This window comes from Notamacropus eugenii, chromosome 2 (assembly GCF_028372415.1).
Source record: "Notamacropus eugenii isolate mMacEug1 chromosome 2, mMacEug1.pri_v2, whole genome shotgun sequence".
Taxonomy (NCBI): Eukaryota; Metazoa; Chordata; class Mammalia; order Diprotodontia; family Macropodidae; genus Notamacropus; species Notamacropus eugenii.
Window position 1 is genome coordinate 80,502,212 of NC_092873.1, and position 23,578 is coordinate 80,525,789.

At 40.4% G+C, this 23,578-nt stretch overlaps 1 protein-coding gene across 11 annotated transcripts in view; it reads left to right on the plus strand.

Annotated features, from left to right (window-relative positions):
• Positions 1-17,562, plus strand: part of ZCWPW1 (zinc finger CW-type and PWWP domain containing 1) — a 43,313-nt gene extending 25,751 nt beyond the window's left edge. For 6 of the 11 annotated variants that reach the window (XM_072641414.1, XM_072641413.1, XM_072641409.1 and 3 more), the window contains exons 7-17: positions 4,032-4,163; positions 4,879-4,995; positions 9,107-9,227; positions 9,836-9,911; positions 10,445-10,549; positions 11,340-11,423; positions 11,950-12,028; positions 12,385-12,455; positions 15,973-16,033; positions 16,578-16,721; positions 17,098-17,562. In XM_072641414.1, coding sequence (XP_072497515.1) covers positions 4,032-4,163; positions 4,879-4,995; positions 9,107-9,227; positions 9,836-9,911; positions 10,445-10,549; positions 11,340-11,423; positions 11,950-12,028; positions 12,385-12,455; positions 15,973-16,033; positions 16,578-16,721; positions 17,098-17,384 — 1,277 coding nt within the window. In that variant the 3' untranslated portion in view covers positions 17,385-17,562. The remainder of the gene's footprint in view (positions 1-4,031; positions 4,164-4,878; positions 4,996-9,106; positions 9,228-9,835; positions 9,912-10,444; positions 10,550-11,339; positions 11,424-11,949; positions 12,029-12,384; positions 12,456-15,972; positions 16,034-16,577; positions 16,722-17,097) is intronic. The other 5 variants (XM_072641415.1, XM_072641417.1, XM_072641418.1 and 2 more) reach the window with 5 other exon arrangements.
• The last annotated feature ends 6,016 nt before the right edge of the window (positions 17,563-23,578 follow it).

The following is a 23,578-nucleotide window of genomic DNA, read 5'->3' on the forward strand; positions in this document are numbered from 1 at the left end:
GGCGGCACAGTTGGCCTGGTGTTCCTTATCAGCAGAGGTTCCCTCAATCTTCCCTGGCTAAGGTGCCTGAGTCCCCACACCGTCCAGGTGGTAAAAGTTCCTGTACCTGGTGCTGAAGCTACCTTCCAACCCATCCAGCCCCCAGACTCCCTGCTGGTTGTTACAGAGGAACTAGCCTGGAGAGGTTTACTCTTCACAGGCACCAAACCTCCATCCCAGGATTTTTCTTCGAATCTTCTCCAATTGTCCCTTGAGGACTACTGTTCTACCCCAGCTATTGTTTATTTTTTACCTGCTCTTTGTTCACCTTGAAGCACAATTTTATCTTGTTTGTGGGGCAATCTGGAGAGCTTGGAATTTTCTGACTTACTCCACCATCTTCCCAGAATCCTTCGTAGCTTTTTATATCTAGGTCCTGTATCTGTTTGGGGCTTATCTTGGTATATGTTGTGAAGAAGTTTTAGTCTAAACCAGATTTGTGTCCAGCTTTCCAAACAGGTTTGTTTTTGTTATTTATCAAATTGTCTTTCCCCCATTATTGGAATCTTTGGGTTTATCAGATACTACGCTAGTGTGTGTATTTGCTTCTGTATATTTGTAGCTAATTTGCTCCACCGACTGACTTTCCTCATTTTTCTAACTGGGACCAAATCTTTCAATGCTTCCGGCTTTGCATCAGCTTGAGATGATACTGAGTTACTTTTCCTTCCCACTTATATTTCATTATTCCCCTTAAGATTCTTGGTCTTTTTGTTAGTTGGTATGAATCTTGTTATTTTATAAAACATTCTTTGAAGAATTTGATTGGCATTGAATAAACTAATTAATATAGGTAGTATTGTCATTTTTATCATATTGGTTTGACCTCGCCATGAACAATGAATATATCTGCAATTATTTAGAGCCGTATTTCTACAAAAGAGTTTTTTGGTAGTCCTTAGATAAATCTTGGAAGGTACACTCCCAAATATTTTATAGTTTTCGTAGTTATTTTGAATGGAATTTCTTTTTCAAGTTCTTTACTCTGTTTTGTTGCTTATAAATTGGAATGCTGATGGTTTATATGGATTTATTTTATAGTCTGTAATTTTGCTGAAGTTATTCTTTGTGTTATTTTAAAATGATTTTCTAGGGTTATCTAAATATGCCATCATATCATCTGTAAAAAGAGATGATTTTGTTTCCTCTTTATCTATGTTTTTCTCTCTTCATTTTCCTTTTCTTATTGCTATAAGTAGCTTTCTAGCACTAAGTTAAATAATGGTAATGGTAATGGGCATTCTTTCTTGACCTCTGATTTTATTGGAAAGACCTTTAACTTTTTTCCATTATATATAATGTTTGTTCTTAGATAGGGATAAATCCTATTTACTATATTAAGGAAAGTTTCACTTATTTCTAAGATTTCTAGAATTATAATAGAAACCAGAGCTAGATTTTGTCAAAAGGCTTTTCAGGATCTATTAATATAATCTTGGTTTTTATTATGTATATTATTAACATGAATTTTTATGTCTAAAATCTTTCACATTTTGAACCAATTCTGTGTTCCTGGTATAAATTCAGGAACCTGGCTATAGTGTAAAAATCTTTCTTTCTTGTTTTAGCCCACTTGCTAATGCTATATTTGCAATTTTTACATCTGCATAAACAAAATTCACATAGGATAAAATATGAAGCAGTCAAAATCATTGTATCAAGTTTCTCTGATAAAAGTTTGGTTTAAAAAGCAACAGCTGTAGATATATATATAACCAAAAGTCATTTTCCAGTAGATAAGTGGTCAAACTGTATGAACACTTCTTCCTTTCCTTTTAATCCGCCTTCATACTCCTCCTTCCAACATTCAGGATCATTTGCTTGTAGGGCCCTTCCTTACCCCTTTGTCTGTTTTTCCTCCAGTTTCCCTCTTGAGTTTAATATATTTCTATACTGAGATGTGTGTATGGCCAATTATATTCAATCTTTTCTCTATCTGATTCAAATGAAAGTGAGGTTCATTAAGAGGTCCATTGTCCCCCACCCTTTCCTCCTTGGCCGTATATTTTTCATTTTGTGGCTTAACTATGCAATAGTAATTTCCTTCCTCTTCTTCCTTTCCTCCCTTTTATAGTCCTTTTTATCTCTCCCTCCCATTTTTGTCTTCTCTTAAGACCATTAAAACAAAGTAAAACCACCCTCTACCACTGTAACCTTTGTCTTTGACCCTTTAGGGGCAGCTAAGTAGTGCAGTAGTAGAGCACTTGACTCAGAGTCAAGAAGATCTGAATTCAAATCCTCCCCAGACATTTACTAGCTATGTGACCCTGGGCAAGTCACTTACCCCTATTTGTCTCAGTTCCTCATCTATAAAATGGGGACATACTGGAGAAGAAAACAACAAATCACTCTTTGTCAAGAAGACCCCATGGACAAGTCCATGGGTCACATAGAGTTGGACATGACTGAGACTGGAATGACCTTTAAAGATAATAGGGTTCTAAGAAGACATTGTTTCCTGTTCTTTTATTAACATGTAAACAATTCATTCTCATATTCCTTCTCAATTAAACAAATATGTTTGCCTTTCTTTGTTTCTCTTAGTGCCTGCATTTCTGTTTCTTAATGTGTGTGTATTCAGTACTGGCTTTTTCTTCAGGATTGCTTAGAAATCCTTTATTCCATTAAAGGACCAGTTCCCCTCCATGTAGAATTATACTTCTTTTTTTAAGAAATTTTATTTATTTATTTTTAGTTTTCAACATTCACTTCCATAAAATTTTGAGTTCCACATTTTCTCCCCCTCCCCTCCCTCCAAGATGACGTGAAATCTGATATAAGCGCTCTACATTAATATTTCTATTTCTTAGATTTTTCTTCTTTTATTTTGTTTTTTTTACGATTTTGGGGTTTTATTTAGCTGTTTCTTGTATTATTTGTCATTGTTTTCCATTTGGCCCACTCAGATTTTCAGAGCATATTGAAGTGAGATTTTCTGTTATTTATGTTCTAAGATGCTTTTTTTTTGGCTATTGTTTCTTCCTCTCTGTACCCAGAGTTTTTTGTTTGTTTGTTTTTCTCCATGAGGCTTTACCTATACTTGTGTTATTGCTGTCATCTTCAGGTTTTACCCTTGTGTATCTCTCATACCAAGGTATTTCCTTATGGTGGTTGGAGAGTTTTTCTTGGTTTGCACGTGGGCCGCCTGTTCCTGCTTGTCAAACTCAGCAAATAAACAGTGTGGTCAGGATCTAAAGGTCCTGAATCTAGTGGGCCAGACTAGCTCCACCCCCCTCCTTCAAGGGATTCTGGAGCCCTGCTTGGAGAGCCCTCTTATCAGAGATCTCCTTGGTCCTGCTGTTAGGCTCAGGTTGAAATCTGTTACACTTGGTGCTGAGTTCAGGGGTTATTCCTATGCTGGGTTTCATCTGTAAAATGGGGATAATATGAGCACAAAAATTCATTTAGTGTAATCAATATAGGACTACCTTGGAGTCAGGAAGGCCTGGATTCAAGTCCTGTAGCTGTGTAATTATGAAAAAGTCAGTTAGGTTCTCAGTATCCCCAGTTAACTCTCTAAGATTATGAGTAATAAAGGAGCTGCAGTTCCTTTATTAGAAGGAGACAGTTTTCACACTAGGAGTTCCTCACATTGATGAAATTACAGATCTAAAAAAATGATATTACATCTTTTATACTGCCTACCTCATGGCTAGAGAAATGCAGCCCCCTCCTCTTTTTTTTTTCAACTTATGATTTATTTTCTTATATTTAATTCTATAGTTTTTGAGTTTTGTGGTATATAGTGTGAAGTGATTATCTAAATGCATTTTTCACTATATTGTTATCCAGCTTTCCAAATATTATAAAAAATAAGTATTCTCCTAGTTTTTAATGTGTGCTAGTTTGCTATACACAAATCTTTTATATGCATTTGATTCTGTTTCCAGATTTGCACTGTGGTCTAATTGCCATTTTTCTACCCCCCTTTTTAATTTTTTTAAAGGAACTTCCAACTTTATTTTCTATATTTTGTTTTGTTATCTTCCTAGAAGAGGAGGAACCTGAGTTAACTAAAATTGGTCATAAGCACAGACGGAAGGGCCAACCAAGGAAAATAGTGCAAGGCTACACCCAGATCAGTGATCAGGAAGAAGCTGGGGGAGAACGGACAAGCAATTTCAGTGAGTTTGGACACGAAAAATTTAAATTAATTTGAGTATGAAAAGAAAGAGACAAGAAGTTGGAAGAAAGGAGGTAGAATCCATGAGAAACCCAATGAGGATTGAATTGCATAGTTCTCGCTCTGTTCCTCCTAGTATCTTTTCAGTTCAGTTCAACAAAGGAAAGAGAAAGGATGGCTTCAGTGAGCTGCAACCTGGTGAAGGAGATAAAGGTCAGACCTTAAAAAGAATTTACTAGTGCTAAGATGTCAAGCAAGGCCAACGCTCTGGACAGGGAGCTAAGAAGTCTTCTTTAGGGAGCTCTTAACATAAGGAAGACTGGTTTTTATTGGAGAAAGGGATTGAACGTTATTTGAAGCAGGAGAGAACCAGAGCACCTTGAGAGCAGGGACTGTTTGATTTCTATCTTTTTATCCCTACTACCTAGCACTGTGCCTAGCTAGCACACAGTGGATACTTAATAAATGCTTGATGGTTGATTGATTTTGGTGATGCCATAGAAGCTGATTTGGGCTGGGAATCAAGAAATCTGTGTTCTTGTGCCATCTTTAGTGCTAACCCTGTAACCTTGGAAATTCACTAGACTTATTTTTCTTATGTGAAAAATGAATAGGTAAGTTCCCTAGCTCTGATCATGGGATGATTCTATGACTTCCAGAGAAACCAAGTAGGAAAGGGGATATGAGAGTCTCATTTTACTTCTGTCTGGTTTTAGGTCAGTGTATAACCTGGGTGCAATGCTCCTTCCCCAACTGTGAAAAGTGGAGACGACTACATCGGGACATTGACCCCTCAGTACTGCCAGATGATTGGTCATGTAGTGAAAATACAGGTAAAACAAAAAACAAGATTTGTTTTCCTCCTTATATGTAGCTTGTCGATGCGTTCAACTGTTCAGACAGAATAAATGTAACCCTAAAGGCTATTTTTCAACAAAACATTCCCCATTCATATATTAAAGATTATCTAAGGTTTATTCATTGATGATACATAGAAATAACTTTGTTCTATTTAATTTTCAATATCAAATGAACTCTTAAACAAAGGAGTTTGCCATTGTCAGCTGAACTCAGCTCAACAAATATTTAGTGCTTATCATGTTCAAGGCACTATGGTAGGTGTTGGGACAAAAATGAAATGATCCTAGCCCTCAAAGCCTTACATTCTACATATATAAAAATAAGATTGGGGGAAGAATGGAAGATGATTTTCCTATAGGATAGTGAGGTTAAACTAAGTATAGACATAATCCCTTTATCCCTTTAAGAAGATGAAAGATTCCTTGGTAGAATTGAAAGGGACAACTGCCCTTGATTTATTGAAGGTTGACCACACCTTTAGTGACCCTTAAAAACTGTGCCCTGCTAAATGCAGTCAGTCCAAACAAAAGCCAGCAGCCAAGGAAGATTCTGGATCCTGAAAGGGAATTATTCTTCCCTTTGGGGGGGTGGGGGTGGTAAGGATTTTTCTACCTTGCACCTTCTTTTATTCCCTGTTGGCCATGGTGCCATATAGGTGAGCTACTCTGTCCACAGAAGACAGTGCTTCCAGAAGGGAACAGAAAGAGGTCTCTTCTCTGGGAGCAGAGAAGAGCTGAGAAGTCCAGGGAAAGAGCAGGGTAATGAGACCACTGGAAGTCAAGGATTTTGCGGCCCTTGTGAATCTTACTTAAGCCTTGGCTGCCTGTGTTCCCTCCATCTGAGTGTTACTTCTCAGGTACTCTAAATTTGGGCTTATTCTTTCACAGACACTGGGTGTGTTTGAGGGAGAGTATGTCCCAAGTTTATGGAGAGACTGTCTACTGTTCTTACTATGTCATCTTAGTAAATATCTCCTCTGCATTGAGCTAATGATGTCAACTGGCAAATTACACAACTAGCAGCTCAAGGGGCTATAATTTTAGGAGTGCAGATACACACACTGTACCCTTAAACCTCCTCTTAGAAGGGAGCCCAGAGCGAGTGCTACATAAGTAAATACCAAGTAACTTGAGAATGACATTACTAACAAAAGGAGGAGAGGGAATTAGAGAAGGTTTTATTACGATGATAGGATCATAGATCTAGAACTGGGCAAGACCAGTTGAGGACCACCTCTGAGAAGGGAAGGGGCCAGCCCAAGATCACGCAGGGAATAAGCATCAGAGGCAGAATTTAAATCCCGGACCTCTGGGAGCTGAGGGAAGTAGAAGCAGAGATAAGAAAAGATTGGGTTCTGCCTATGGGAGACAACCTGGGTGAATATAGAGGATGAGATGGAATGTCTATTTTAAGGAACAAGTCCTTTTTGCCTGGAATGTAGAGTATGTGTGAAATGTGTGAAGGGGAGCAGTATGTGTCTTGGAATCATATTGTTCAGGACTTTAAATGTGAGGCGGAGTAGTTTGTATTTTATACTAGAGGCAACCAGTAGATTTTGAGTAAAGCAGGGAGTGTTTAGTGCCTTTGGAAAAGTATTTTGGCAACTGTGTAGATGAAAAAAATGGAAGTAGGGGGACAAATCAGCAGGTTACTAAAGTAATCAAAATGAGAGCTGTTCAGGACCTGAACTGTGGTGATACTTGAGTGGAGAGAAGAAGACAGGCTGCAAAAGATATCCTGGAAGGAGAACTGACATGTCTTGGCAACTAAAAGGATTTGTGCAGGGGCTGGGGAGAGGAAAGAGCCCATGGTTTCAGGGTTAGAAGTCTGGGTGTCTTGGAGGATGGTGATGCCCTCAACAGAAAAAGGGAGTTTTGAAACAAGGCAAGTTTAGAGGAAAAGATAATTATGTTTTTGACATGTTGAATTTAAAATATTAATAAGTGGAGATATTATACTTGCATCTATTGCTTAAGAGAGAGATTAGGGGGAGAGAGAAACAGAGAGAGAGAGAAAGAGAGAGAAGCAGGGAAAAAAGGAAGAAAAACAAATTTTTAATCTAGAGCAACAGTTCTCAAAGGGGCAGCTAGGTAATGGTGGTGGATAGAATGCCAGGCCTCAGGAAGACTTCTCTTCTTGAGTTCAAACCCAGTCCTAGACACTTACTTGCTGGGTGATTCTAGGCATGTCAGTTAACCCTGTTTACTTTAGTTTCCTCATCTTTAAAATGAGCTGGAGAAGGAAATGGCAAACCATTCCAGTATCTTTGCCAAGAAAATCCCAAATAGCGTCGCAATGAGTCAGACACAACTGAGAAATGCCTGAACAGCAAAGCAGTTCTCAGACTTCTTGGTTCCAGGATTCCTTTACACTTAAAATGATTGAGGCTTCCCCCCTCCCCCCAAGAACTTCTGTGAGTTATATCAGTCTTTACTATATTAGAAATTAAAATGTCTTAGTATAAAATTGTTTTGGCCTAATGACTCTTGGGTGTCTCCAGACACACTTAAATAACCTTAAGATAAGTGAACCCATGAAGGCAGATGAGGATACCAGGGGAGAGGTTGTAATGAAAAAGAAAGAAGGCTCCCAGAATAGCCTTGGGGGGAAGGAGATAGAACAGGGTCTGGTAAAAAAGACTGAGAACTCTTCATCAGACAAGTCAGAGAAGAATTGAAACTGAGCGACGTTATGGTAGCTATCCCATGCAATGGGAAGAGAGAGTGGTCAACCATGTCAGAAGCTGCAGATGAGGGAAGGAGAACAGAGGCTATCTATTTTAGCAATTAAGGAATCTTGGTAACTTAAGAAAAAGCAGTTTCAGAAAAGTGGTCAGATTGCAAGATACTCCATCCGGTTCTCCCTTCTCATCTTTGCCTCCTGACTTCCTCCAAGTCTCAGCTAAAATTCTACCCTCTCCAAGAAGCCTTTCCTTAACCCCCTTCATTCTAAGTCCTTCCCTCCACTGATTACAGCTTTTCTTGTATACAACTTTTGTACATAGTTGTTTGCATATTGTCTCTTCTGTTAGATTATGAGCTCCTTGAGGGTAAAAACTGTCTTTTATATATACCTTTATATACCCAGCATTTAGCACAGGGCCTGGCACTTAGAAAGGGCTTAATAAATGGTTGTGTTTGTCCATAAATGGTTATTGACTGAATGACTAGATAAGTATTTCTACAGTTTGGTAGGGAAAAAGAAAAACTGGAGATGACAAGGCTATATGAGGTGGTTGGATTTTTTTTTTTAATGGGGGAAGCCTGGACATGTGTGTAGTAGGCCATCAGGAAAGAACCAGAATGTAAGAGAAATTTAAGCTGAGAAAGTACTAAAGGAAGGAGAAACACCACAGGCAAAGGCATAACCCCTTCTCTACCCCTTTTTGAAATCACACCTTATCACCCGGAGGGCTGCATTTAACAGGGCTGCCAGCTGGAAACCACCTCTTTTTCTGCCATTTGTGATACCTTGAATCTTCAGTTCTGGCTCAGCAGCAAATTAGGTGACTTAGTAGATGAGTCATATGTGACTGGAAGCAAGCCCTGCACAGAAGTAAACAGAGAATATCTGCACATGTCTGGGGAAGGTCCCATTAAGTACAGAATAGCTGGGACACCAGCTGTCATCTCAACTGAGGGAAAGGAAAGGAGAAATGGGCTAAAGCTGGAGTTTAGATTAGACATTAGGAGGATTCCTTCATTGTGAAGTTTGATACTAGAGAAAGCGATAAAGGGATGTTTATACTCTAAGACCCTTTAAAAGAGGGAATGACTTATTCATCTGGTATTGGTTCTGCAGGCTTATCTAGGTACAGTGTGAAGGCTGGAGTGACTTACCACTCGGAGAATTTTTTTCTGGCAAGTTCTCCCCAAGGAACGGGATATATAAATGCTTGTAGAGTCTCTTTAAATTGTACGGAAAGGAGTACTCTCTGGCTAGTATTCTTTCTCCATGCCTTTATCCCAGATGCCTTCTTTGTCCCACTTCTTATATGAGGTACCAGCCCCTTCTTTCCTTTGACAAAAATCAGATGTGAATCTTCTTCTTTTTCTACTTCATCCCTCCTGCTCCTCTCCACAGATGTGCAGTTTAACCATTGTGATATCCCTGAGGAAGCCTGGTCAGAGAGTGAGAATGATGTGATTTACGCTGCCTACATCCCAGGATCCATAATCTGGGCCAAGCAACACGGTTACCCCTGGTAAGAAATAGTGGGAATATTCTGAGCTTATAGGAGTGGGGAAAGGAAGGGTAGGGCTGGGGAAGGAGGAGTAAATGGGGGTTCTTTACAATGGAGATAGAATGTGTGAAAGGAGACTAGAGTGGAATTTTAAGGCGATAAAAAGGATGGAGTTCTGAGATGGGAGACTGTTTTTGTATTCCCCATCTTCCTGACAGGGAGGAAACAGAAGAGACCTTGAAAAGGAATGTAAGGAGTGGTCCTCAAGGCATAATTTCTGATTTTGAAGTGTAGGAGACCTGCAAACTAAAAATAAGGACAAAAAGGGCACATCCTTTTCTAGAAATGCACTCACACAGGTGCGCTCAAACCCTTTGTTCTGTTAGAGCGCCTGGGCAGGGCAAAGGATAACATTGAAAGGAGTCTACAATTCTCCATACACTGTCCCCATCTGCTACCAGCCATTCCCATTCATTGGCTGTGCTACAGAAAGGAGCTAAGACTGAGGAAGAGTGTGTCATGAAGGCTTCTTGGTGAAAAAAATCTGTTTTAGGAATATGTTGCTCTGAGTTGGGTTCAGTTCATGTAGTGCCCTAATTCTCCTCTCCCTCCCAATCTCTGTTGTGCAGGTGGCCTGGGATGATAGAATCAGATCCTGATCTGGAGCAGTATTTCCTCTTTGGTTCTCCGCAAGAACCCCTGCCTGTGAGTTTGATCTTGCCTGACAACTTCTTTTCTTTCTGGAATGTGAGAATCAGATCCCCATAGAGCATTTGACTAGAAAAGAAGGTGCTTTCCTTAGGACTTAAAGACCCTCTTGCAAAGACAGGCGTATATAAATACGTATAGGGTCATACATAGTTAAGGGACACAAGCAGAAACACATACATAGGGTCGTCTGTTGATAGAGACAAATACCCAGAGGTTTATCTAGAAATAGATACAATGTTCCTTATTATGACATGATCTTAATAATAAATTTAATAAATAAATGTATGCAGAATAGAAACTCTAAGAGCAAAATAAGAGAAAAGTATAAGAAAATAGAAAGGAAAGACATTAGATTTCATAACAAATTCCCTTAAGAGATAGGGTAGGGCTCAAGTAGCATATGAAACCAGGTGTCCACTCCCCAGTGGCTTCCCAAACTCTCCTCCCTGCCCCAGTTTTTGTAGGCTAGGGGAACAGAATTAGGGGAAGGACATAGGGCTTTATCAGGAACATCTCTCTGATTCCAGTCCAAATACCATGTGACGTTTTTTGGGGATGTTGTTTCTCGAGCCTGGATTCCTTCCAACATGTTGAAGAGCTTCCAGGATCTGTCCCTGGCAGAGATTGAACCGGTGAGGAGCTCTCAGGAGTCAAGGTAGAGGGAACCTCCTACTCCATCATATATCTGTCAGTATCCTTGGGCTTCTTTGGAATCTCCTGGGAGAAGTTTGGAGAGGGACAAGCCCAAGTTTGAATTTGCCTCTCAGATATAAGCCTACATCAGGCCAGCAAGCCTCCATTCCCTTTAAGGTCCCTGACTATAGCCTGTTGTTCCCAGTACATATGATTGTTTAAAGCTGAAAAGAAATTTAGAAGTCATCCAGAAGGACTAAGTGACCTGCCCTACCTCACACAGGTAGTAAATTACAAAGCTTGGAAGTGAACTCAAGTCCTCTGACTTAAAATCCAGACCTCTTATTGAAATTACTTTGAAATAACTTTGGCAGGAGTGTGGGTGAAGGTCAGTACTGCCCAGTGCCAGCTGGGGTTACACCAGTTCTGAAGGTGAGAGTGGCCTCTGGGAAATCAGGTATCTGGGCCTAAAGAAAACCAGAGCACAGACCTAAAATTTGTGGAATCAGCTCAGCCTTGCCCAGCACAACACACTTGTCTAGATCAAGTTTCCCTCATATCTATCTTAGAATGTCTAAGGGAAACTCCCCGTTTGTTGGCTGAAAATATTGCTGGGTGTGGGGGACTTTCAGCCTGGGAAAATGGGAAGCAAGAATAGCTTAGCATAACTAGGAGGCCCTTTGTAGATTTTTAGAGGCTTGGCATATTGGAAATATCCTAGAATTTACTCCTCTTGTCATCACCATGAAATGTAGTCAACCCTTAATATTTAACTTTTTGCCATTCCAGAAAAAGATCAAGAACAAAGACTACAGCCAGAAGCTGATGGCAGCCCTAGCAATGGCTCGAGAGGCCCAGCAGATCAATATTCAGGTGGAAGAATGTTCAGACCCCTTTGATCACTCCTCAGCTACTCCTCTCCCACAGCACAGTCATGATCTGAAGACATGTTTACCCTCTTCCTCACTGATACCCCCTACCCTGTTTAATCTGATTCCTTCCCCTGCCTCTGAGAAAGGTAGTCTCTCTCAGTCCTTCCTGTGCTAAGAAAACGCCAGCTCCTTTTTAGCCTCAGGTTTCACCCTCTCAAGATCTAACCTTGCTCCCTCTTGCTGTCATGTCAGCTGTTCACTTTAGTTTGCTCTGCCATTAGGAAAGATGAGCCACAGTTATTTCATCTCCCTCAGAAGTCACAGATAAAAAAAGTATTAAAGTAAACCTATAATTAAGGCAAATCCATTGCAAATTGAACAAAAATAGATGAAAAACCTAAGCAGAATCTCCAAAATCCAAATCCAGAAGAATCAAAGCTGGCTGCAGAGGGGAGAGGGCAGCTAATGGGCTTGTTTTTCCTATCCCTGTTCCCATCTCTTCTCCCTCCCCTCCTCCCTTTTTCTAGGATCGAGTTAGCTTGTTTGGTTTCCACATCCGCTATAAGGCGGATGCAGAGAAGTCTAGCAGCAGTGAGGAGGAAGAAGGTAGGGAGGGAAGTTTGGGCTGGGGGTGAAATATGGGATATCTCTTGTTGAGGTGAAGCTGTCTTCTGCTTTTTTGTTTCCCTTCAGCCACTTTAGTTCAGGGCTCTTTGCATAGAAAAAGAGTCAGCTTAATGAATGAGACTGATAGGAAAGAACAGAGAATTAGAGAAAAGAAGGGGAGGAAATAGGGGAATCAAGTTGGTGATTAGATCTGTGAAGAGGGAAAAGCACATATCTAGAATTTTCTATATTTCAGAATACAGTGCAAAGGTAAAGGGAGGTGGAAGAAGCTATACACACTGGGCTGAGCTTTTAAAAAATGATCATTTGAAGTGTCCTTCTCTTATCTATCCTAGACTTCCAAGAAGCTGGAAAGCCTCAAAAGGCTAAAAGCTCAAAATCTTGTATTTCAAAGGAAAGAGACAAGGTAAGATCTGCCTCACAAGTTAGTCTAAATATAAATCTCAGGGTTTCCTCTTAGTACACTCTCAAGGGTAAGCCTGTTAAATTAAACAAATTATAGTGCTATCTGCTTAGTGTAGGCCATTTACTCATCCTGTTCTCACCACAGAGCATTCCAAACAGGTTCATCTTCTAACCTTAAACATCTTTGGATAAGCTGTGTCCACTTTTTTTACTCATTTAGTTATCCATGTCTAGGTGGTTCCTAAGAAGGGTGACTATTTCCAGGTTCCAGATACTCTCTAGTTCTAAATTCCTAAAATTGTAGTTCATGAGCCCCCACCATTTATCTTAAATAATTGACCAAGTTGCCATATTTGTCTCAAAGGAAAGTATTTGCTAAGATGACATAACAGAAACATCCGCATCAGAACATTCCCTCATATACCACAGATACTTACCAGCATCGTGGGAAGATCAAATATATACAGAGTGTACAGGTAGAGATGCGTGCATGTAGAAGGCCTTCACAGCTCTGGTACTGTGAGCCTAGATGTCCTCTCCTTTTTTGTCATTGTCCTCCTGCCGTTCCACCAGGCTGTAGTTTCTTTACTGCACAGGTCAATCCTCTGAGTTCCTTGGGCCTGTTCTTTTCTGTAGCTCAATCCCTAGTTGGCAGCCCCAGGTCTTCTGCTTAGGCTGACTCAACATACTCCCTATTGGGTTGGTATTTCTTATGGACACGTAGCTCCACTCAAGTTGTCATGACTTGTGGGAGCCTAATCTCCTCCCTGCAAAAGACATTCACCCCTAAAGGGCTGGCTCCTTCTTCTGTAACTAGCTGGCTCTTTCTTGGGTTCACAGAGCTTATGTTCAGAGTTGTCTCCTAACTCAGCTAACTTCTTACAGTGTGTGTGACTGTGTATGTGTACGTGTGAGTGTGTTTGTCTTGCTTTTTAAAGGGCCACTGGTGAGTAGCCAGCCCTTCAGACAGTCAGTAACTGCTCTAGTCCATCGAGCATAACTGGAGAACCATACACCTCCTAAAAGGGGAACAAAATGCAAACTGTTTTGTATTTTAAGGTATTAACAGTTCTTTTCTGTTATGTGCCCTATCCCTTCTATAAATTCATCAGTTAGGCTAGAAGAAAATTAATTGCTCAGGGATTCCTTGAACAATATCCCTTGATATAGTAAAATTTGAAAATTCTTTCTTGAGTCTAACTTTAGTCCCGTATATTATTTCCTTTGGTCATATCCCCAGTGTGAATACAGAGAGTATCAGTCACTCTTGTCTCCACCCACATATGAAATTTTAAGACTTTTATAGTGATAACAGTTGATATTTACTCACTGGTTTCCTTTGGATTCTTTCTCTTTTCCAGGCAAACTAATTGAATAAATTCAATTCAATTAAACAAACATTTACTAAGTGACATATTAATATGGAAGGTGTTATGATACATGCTGAGGATACAAAGATAAATACCACAAAGGCCCTGATCTTAATGACATTAAATTTTAATGTAGGGAAAGTGGGAAAGACATGTACACAAATAATTTTGTTTTGGAGAGAGTGAGAAAAGTGTAAAGGAAGAATCCAACATCCTATGAATAATATGAAGTTTTCTATTTGAGGTGTTCTGAATAGATCAAAGAGGACTGTACAGAAGAAGAAGAGATCGTGTTCATTGGCAGGGTTGGGTTAGGATTAGGGAAGGCATTTTGAAGGAGATGGAACCTGACTTGGATATTGAAGAAAGAAAGGGACTTTAATAGAAAGAGGAGATGGGGGGGAGAAAGGGTATAGGAGAAGAGCATGAATAAAAGTCCGGAGAGGAATGGGAATAGGGGATAGAGAGGAGTTCTGTTTAACTGGAAGACAAATTATGTTAAGGTGGTATGAGATAAAGATGGAAAGGTAAGTCAGAGCAAGGCCAGAGGATCTGTAAAAGTAGGATCAGTCACTTAAGGGTTTTGAGTAGAGAAGTCATACCATAATGGTGCCTTGGTAACATCTTGGGGGCAGAGACATGGAGAATGGATTGGAGACGGGAGAAACTTGAGGCAGGAAGATGTATGAGGAAGTTATTCTGAAAGTTTAGATGACTTGAGATCCTCCATTAGGGTGGTTACTGTGGGGGTAGAAAAGAAGGGGTGACTGTGAGAGATTTTTGGGGAGGTAGAATAAACAGTCCTTGGCAATTATTTGAACATATAAATTGAGGGAAAGGGAAGGATCAGAGATGATTCCAAGATGATGAGCTTGGGTGACTTTGAAGATGGTGATTCTAATGATAGAAATAGAGAATTTAGGGAAGATAGCTTTGAGGGACAAGATGAATTCAGTATTGGACATCTTGACTTAGAGGTGCTGACGTCCATATGGACATACCCAGGAGCAGGAGTGTGCTGCAGCCAAGAAACAATTGTTTAGTTTTCAGTGTGAGAATTTACATTTCTTATATTGGCAAATGATACAAAACAGGACTTGGTTGATGGTTGTGTTGATTGTCTAGACTTAAGAAAGTGACGGATAAAATGTTAATAATACAGATTAAACTTAAAAGTGTATCATGTACACTTTTTTTTTTTTAAGGAGAAGTGGTTGTTAAATGTTTACCAGCTTATCCTTGATTAGCAGTCATTTGGAAATACTAGAGCACAGTAGAAAGATGAAGGTGGAGATCTAGATTTCAGAGTTATCTATCTACATATGGTTAAAGTTTTGGGAATGAATGAGATCATCAGTGGGGAAAGTGCAAGGAAAAAAACCAAAAAGACTAAGGATAACTTTGGGGGCATCCGTGATTAAGGTTTGGAATAAAGATGAGCCATCAAAAGAAGTAAGAGAACTATGAAAGTTCAGCATCAGAGGCTATGGGAAGAGGGCCTCTCAAGGAGAGCGTGGTTTGTAATGGCAGACGCTTCAGGAAATTCAGAAAGGATAATTAGAAAAAAAGACAGTTGCATTTATTGATAGAAGGAGAATTCTGATGTGAAGGCTGTTGATGACGTTGGAGAGAACAGTTTAGTAGAGAGGTAAGAGGAGAAGCAAAAATACAAGGAATTATGAGGATTTAAAGGAATGATATATCAAGTGCAGAATTTGGCTACTGAAAGGGACTAATTCCAAGGTCCCACATTTCCTTTAAAAGTTTAATTTCCCAATGCTTAATGATTAAGTCATTAATTCTAATTCAGTAGACTTTCTAATTATGTACTTTCTCTCAGTCTTCCCCCATATCCATCACTTAATGGGTCTCAGTTTCCTCATCTGTAAAATAAGAAGGTTGGCCCAGATAGTCTCTAAATTCCTTTCCAGCTCTAGGTGTATGATTCTGTGATTTTAACATAAAGCCCTTAATTATCCAGGCCTGAGTATATTGGGAAGATTACCACACAACTCCTTTCTTTCTCCATACTATACAATGAATCAAATTTGACTCTCCTTTTCCACCAACCACTTTGGAGTGTCTCATTCATTAAAAATAAAACGTTGAGGCTTAGTTTCATTCTCACCTTTTATCTCCCTCCCCTAGGAACCCTGTTCAACTAATTACAATCCAATACACACCTCCAAGAAGAAACTCAGACTAGAAGGTGAGAGGCCAGCTGGAAATAAGACATGTCTTTGGGTTAGTAAGGGGGCCCCCAGCTGGGATGGATGCAGGAATAGTAAAGGGTCGCCCAGGTAGGAAGGAGCCCTAGTGTCCCCTCACCAGGCTGTGACTCTCCCTTCTCCAGGTTTCTGCATCCCAATCTTGATTGCTGCCTTAGCTCTAGAGCCAAGAATTGAGATAGACAGCAGGACTGGAAGAAAAAAGAGCTAGAAAACCTCAGAGGGAGGGAGTTGGGTGTCACTCAGGAATACGGAGAGCCCCTCTTATCTTTGCATCCTTATTACAAAAACTTAGGCTGAAAGATCTTTCCTTTTCCTCAGCTAAATAAGACTTCCTGAAGGAGGCAGGCTTTGAGGAGATATGTGAAGAGAAGTGAGGAGGGTGCAGGTGGAAAAGACATAAGTGGGTTCAGATGAGGGTAGGGTAGCTGGATCAAAAGCAGGGAGTGTGCGTGGCACAGCCAACCTACCTCAAAGACAAATGCAATCAATTCCTTTGTTGTCTTGGGGGGGGGGACGTGACAGATGAGCAAGATGAGACCCCCAGAAAGAAGAGAAATAAGAAGTCACCTTTACAAGGCAGCACCTCTGTGTTCTCAGTGGAGAACAGAGGAAGCAGTGGGGATTCACAGCCTGATCAGCCAGATATGAACCGAGACCTGGCCAAAGGTATATGAAGGTGTACAGCTGAGGAGGGGGTATCTTCACTATTGTTACTACCAGGGTTCATACTCCCCAGATTCCTTCCGTTAATTTAGCATTAATTTAACTTTTAATTCCTCTAAAGAGATGACTGCTCCAAAGGGGAGGGGCTAAAACTTTAATAGAGGAGGAAACATCTCTTAAGTGACAGTGCCTAGTATGTCCTTGCATATAGTAAGCACTGAATAACTATTTGATTGATCAAGTTACCAGAGAATGAAGGAAGCTAGATCATTTCCCCTGGAAATTAGTGTGATAGGAACCCAGTATATAAGGAGTTTGACTCAGAGAAGGGTGATTACAGACACAACATTCTCTAACTGTTACTTCCTTTTCCATTTAGGCCTTAAGAAAAAATTTACAGCTCCCCAAAGAAAGACCACAGTGACCAAACTGCCTGAGAGAGGAGGAGATAAAGCTCCCCAAAACCAGTTCCCAGCAACCCAAAGTCCAGGAAAAAAGAGTGATCCCCAGGGGTCAGTGTCCAAGAATCCTCTTCTTGAGAATAAGGCCTCCAGTGACCTGAACATAGAACAACTCGTGGAAGAAGTTAGAGAAGGGTTTAATCAAAAGGAGGAGGCTCCCACAGAAGAGGAGGATGAGCTCTCTTTGGTTTTATCTGAGGAATAGTTGTGTATAATTTCATCTCTTGTTCTTCCCTCCCTGCTCAGCCACTCCCTAACTCTTTTTCAGTGGGTTGGAGGTGAAGTGAAATCCTCTAGGAGATGTTATTGAAAAGTTTTTATTTGTTTAATGCTGTTTGTTTGAACTCAAATCTGAGCAATAATAAAGCAAGTTACTGATTTAACTAACTGGCCTTGTTTTATCTGTGGCAATAAGCTTCTCATTTCCTTTCATTAGTCCCATCCCTATCCTGATTTTTGGTGAAAGGCCTGCAAGAGCACTGGTGGTGATGGATGGATGGCAAGACATCCAAATCTTGTGACAAATAGAAAAGTCTAAAAGATCCTCGGTCAGATCAGGCTCACTAGGATGCGGGGGTACCCTAGTGGGAGAGGATGATTCCCAGCTAGATACACTTAATTTTCCTTTTTCCTTTTGCAGTCACCATAACTGGATGCTTGATTGTGGAATCAGTTCCGTCTTTCTTCCCTCCATTGCTACACATTCTATAGGGTAGAATAACGTAAGATAATATGCAATGGCAAGGTATTACAAGGATACATAAAGAAAACTACCCTGTTAGGGTTAGGGTCAGATTAGAGGGGTCTTTTTAAGCCCTCCAAGTTCTCATTCCTTAGCCTTAGCTTAATCCATGGTCCTTTAGGCCACAGCCCCATGGCAGTTACCTGCTACTTTTAACTCCTGACAAAAGGGAATCATCTCTGGAATTGTTTGGACATGTCTTGCTCTTTGTAACCATGGGGTTTTCTTGGTAGAGACACTGCAGTGGTTTGCCATTTCCTTCTCCAGTACATCCCCATGTTACAGTTGAAGAACTGAGGCAAATAGGGTTTAAGTGACTTAGGTAGTAACTGCCAGAGGTTGGATTTGAACTCCCATCTTCCCAAGTCCAAGCCAGGACTGTATTCACTGCGCCACCTGGCTCCCCTGCTCTGACATAGTGGTCTCCAAAAGTTTTTGATTATGCATCACGTCAGTTAGAAAAATGACCCCTTTACAAATTAGATACAGGTGCTGTTACAATAGTAGATATTGACCCTGGAGGGTAGCATTACAGATGTTACTCAATCCTCTGTGCTCTTTTCTCCCTTTCCAGGGGGGGGTGGAGCTTAATCTCTCACCCCCCCTTCTCTTCTAGTAGGTTGGAGAGTTAATTAGCCACACCCATTAACAACACTTCTAGCTTAAAGACAATATAATGGCCCTCAAGTGCGCTTGGTCCCTTTTTTTGGATGTTTTATGGAATTTATATATCAGATGGAAAATGAGTAATAGAATGTTGTGTGAATTCTCTCATCCACTGGCCAGTAAATTAGCACAGGAAACAGACTTAGGAAAAACTGCAGTTTCTTCCTTCAGAGTGAGACATACCGCTGATGAATGTGAGATATGGGATAACTCAGTAGATGTCATTTCTGCATTCCCCTCTCCAAAGCTACTGGAGCCAGACAGGAACAAAAGGGAAGATTATTTCTTACTGAGCAGCTTGATCAGAGCAGGTTGATCTCCAGGTAGGTAAATATACTTAACAAAAAAAGAGGATTTTTATCCCTTGTTACAAAGGACAGAATGTGTCCTTGTTATCAGAGCCATTTATATTCTCTACCCAAAGGAAACAATACCTTCTTAATCATTTAAGCATTTGTTAAACCCTACTATGTACTTTTAAAGTTGTTGCTCAGTCCAGGTCTTGACCCCATTTGGGGTTTTCTTGGCAAAGATACTGGAGTGGTTTACCATTTCCTTCTCCAGCTCATTTTACAGATGAGGAAACCGAGGCAAACAAGGTTAAGTGACTTGCTCATGGTCACACAACTAGTAAGTATCTGAGGCCAGATTTGACCAAGTCTTCCTAACTCCAGGCCCAACACTCTATCCACTGTGCCACCTATATTCTTTATCAGATTGTGTTTGTCTTTCATTGCCAAAGAAGACCATGCCATCAGAGAAATAATTACATGACTTGCACTTGACTTTGTTTTGAATGAGGGAGGGCTGTGCAGGTCACTGGCCTCACTTCTCCTCCAGAGCCATCTGAATCCAGTGACTTGATATTCCTCAGGATGACTGGGGATGACCCAGGATGCACTGGGAGACCTTGAGCCCTTTAGGCCAAGGTCTTTGCAGGTACTTACTTAGGGTGAGGCAATACCCATTCATCGAATAGGCCTGTTTAAGAAGTAGCCAAGGCAGCTAGGTGGTGCAGTGAATAGAGCACCAGTGCAGGAGTCAGGAGGACCTGAGTTCAAATCTCACCTTGGACACTTGACATTCACTAGCTATGTGACCTTGGGCAAGTCACTTAACCCCAATTGCCTCATCCTGAGTCATCTCCAGTCATCCTGATGAATATCTGGTCACTGGATTCAGATGGCTCTGGAGGAGAAGTGAGGCTGGTGACCTGCACAGCCCTCCCTCACTCAAAACAAAGTCAAGTGCAAGTCATGTCTTTATCAGATAATATAAAGTAGAAAGGGATAATTTCCTTGAACTATCAAAGTCCTCCCAGTCCTCTTTTGTAGTCATAAAGCCATTAAGAGGGAGATTATGAAGAAGACACTTTGCTTTAAGGTCATCATGTAGAGGTAGCCAGGTGGCACAGCAGATAGAGCACTGGGCTGAGAATCTGGAAGATTCATCTTGAGTTGAAACCTAGACTCAGATAATTACTAGCTGTGTCATCATGAGCAAGTCATTTAACCTAATTTGCCTCGGTTTCCTCATCTGTAAAATGAGCTGGAGAAGGAAATGGCAAACCACTCCAGTATCTTTACCCAGAAAACCCAAAAAGGGGTCCCAAAGAGTCAGATATGACTAAACTCAACAACATCAGGTAATAAAAAAGGGGCACATACAGGGCAAAATGGAGTCAGCTATGTTGTCTCTGAAATCCACTTTCGGTAATCCTACTGGCTCAGAAGTCAAGAAAATTCCTAACATCCAGATAGGTTTGGCTCTGACTCTAATTAAAATTTTGTGTATTTCCAGCTCTGGCTTCTTTATGTTGGAGAAAAAATCAGGATACGGGCAATCCTTCAGTAAAAGAAGCAAGGAGAGTATGCCATAATTCTGGTTACTGAACAGGCATGGGGTGGGGAAATAGACACAGAGTGGATAAACCTTTTGGAACTTTCGCCATCTTTGAAAAGGTGATTCCAAATGGCAGTTTCAACCTGAAACTTGTTCCAGGATACTTGCAAGAGGCCAGATGGGCCACGCTGCACCTCAGCTCTTCCTTCGTTTCTTTCCAGCTTGGCTCATTAAGTCTTGGGTCAGCCTGGAGATTCCATCTCCCCCAAGGCTTCTGCTATGTTATTCATTGGGTCCCCCATCCTCTGTTTACTAACTTACAGACTGTATGTGTCTCTTTAAAAACTCCCTGGGAAAAGGATAAAATATGCTAAATTCCTCCTAATCGTGAGGTGAAGAATGAGACATATTTTTGGACAGAGCTAATGTGAGAATTTGTTTTGCTTCATTATGTTTATTTGATCAAGGATTCTATTTACTTTCAACATGTTGGGTTTTTGGTTTTTTGAGAAGATTGGGAAGTAAGGGGGCAAAATAGGGGGAAAAGAAGAAACGTAAGAAAGAAGGCCACTGAAGCATTTTAAAATGTGCAGAAGAGAACAGAAGGAAAGTCAGGAGGAAATACAGACAAGCTTGAAAAAGAACATAGAGAATCTGTTGTATACCTGGAGGGATATTCAAATGCTTCTGGTGCGAATTTGTGAATGCAAGTGCAATCCCATTACTCTATTTTGCTTTGTATGTGGAAAAATGCTTGTCTTATTTGGTGTTTCTTAAGGTTAGAATAAAAGAAATTTAATTTAGAAAGACAAACCAAAAATTCCTGACCATTGCTCAAATCCACCTTCCAACTCTAAAAGCATTGTTGTTGAGTCATTTCAGTTGTATCTGGCCCTCCGTGTTTGTCATTTCCTTCTCCAAATCATTTTACAGATGAGGAACTGGGGCAAACAGGGTTAAGTGACTTGTCTAGGGTCACACAGCTAGTAATTATCCAAGGCTGCATTTGAACTCAGGTCCTCCTGACTCCAGGGCCAGAGCTCTATCCACTGCGCCACCTAGCTGCCACATAAGATCATTATAGTAATCCAAAGTAACTGTCAGAATTGAGAAGGAATGCTTGTCGCTGTGAACTACAAATCCTCGAATCACATCAGTTCTCAAATTCCTATCACATGGTGTTTGGAATTTTGCAGTCTCTTACAAAATTGGCTGCAGTGCACTTAACATCTGGACTTTGTATAATTTTAAATTATATCAGCACTTAACAGAATAAAGATGATTAGCCCAGCATACCAGGGTGTTAGCGTTTGCAAATATTCATCAATGATGTATACAGTAGACTAGCAGTTATTGATCCCGGATCTGTGAACTTTAAAAAAAATATAAATTGCTATTTCAATAATATTTCTTTTGTAATCCTTTATATTTTATTTTATGCATTTGAAAACATTACTCTAAGAACCATGGACTTCACCAAACTGTAGAGGGAGCCATGACACCAAAAAAAACCAAACCAAAAAAACCCCCAAACTCTGCAATAGACTCAGTACATGCAGAACATTATCTGACCAGCTGCTTCAGTAACTATAGATCTAAAGTAAATGCAGGATTTGTTAGGAGTGTTTCAGCAACAGAGTTGCTGTGTTTCAGCAGTACATATATTTGTGCTATACACTGCATAACAGCAAACAAAATCCAAGTGATAGCATATGTATACCCTCAAAATTAAAAAAAAAATGAAGTTATTTGCATATGACTAACAGAAAAAACTAAACTGGCCAACAAATTAATATAGTTACAAGGCATGCCATACACAGAAAATAAGTGTAAACCAGAGCAAAGAAATAATAAAATGTGTAAATGTACAGCAATTATTAATATGTGAATCAATAAACATGTCAGGTAGGGCTCATAGTACAGAAGGAAATATTAGTATCTTCATCTGGCTATACATGTAACCATTCCACCAAGTTCAATCTGGGACATTAGTCTGTCTCTGGTTGGATAGACCTGTGATCTGCTGACCTCTCTGTCTATCCCAGTTCTGTTATGTAAGGGTTGATCCCAATTCTCATCAGAATTATGGTCCTGCTTTCCTAAATCTGAACTTGCAGAGGACTCAGACCAACTAGTAGCGTTATTATGCTCCGTGAAGTATCACTATATCCTACGAATCTTTATGACTGAAGCAATAATAGGCAGAAAAGGGGAGGAAGGAAATATGCATTTATAGGGAGGGAATATACATTAATATAGCAGCTGCTATGTGCCAGACAGCATTGTGAGTGCTTTACAAAACAAGCCTGGGAAGTAGGTATCCCATTTTACGGTAGAGGAAATAGAGGTTAAGTGACTTACCCAAGGTCACACAGTAAGTGTCTGAGGTTAAATTTGAACTTAGGTCTTTCTGACTCCAGATCTAGTGTTTACCTCTGCATTCAGTCCTCTCTCGTTATCTGAACCAGTTGTTCTTCACTTGGGAATGTCTGTTTCGGAGCCACTGTCTTAGGTAGTCTTTGCATGACTGGAAGACAGTGCTTTTCACTTAAGAGTCTGCTGAGTGGCCGTTTGTCTCCACTCATTCAAATCTAATTGTCTAATTCACCTATTGGTAATAAATGATTGTTGTGCATTGTCCATGCAGGCTCTTCTTCTCCTCCTTCCAGCCTTGGGGACATTTTGTAATTTGCCCAGCCTCTCCACACCTAAGTATGGAGTAGCTTAGTGTCCTAAAAACACCAACACTTATCAGCAAAACATTCACTAAGCTGAAGATCTCAACCACAAACTTGGGCATCATACATTGTCGTTAATTTCTTTGAGTATTTTTTCTGGACTGAAGTTATAAACCAGTCTTCTTCCCTTTACCTTCTTTTTGAGTTGAGAGATATACATACTGGTTGTGAGTTTTTGCAGTCATTCCATCTTCACAGATTCTAAAACCCAAGTCAAGGTAGGCATGGATCTCACCCAGACACTACTGAATAAGATATAGCATCAGCAGGCATCATTCTTGGTAGAGTTGCATGCATGTGTACTAGGAAACGTCTAATGTCCTTTCCTTTTTTTTTCCTCACCAATATCTCCACTGCCTACCCCTCAGTTCTTTCCCAGGCATTCGTTGTGGTCTGCTATATTCCCTGTCT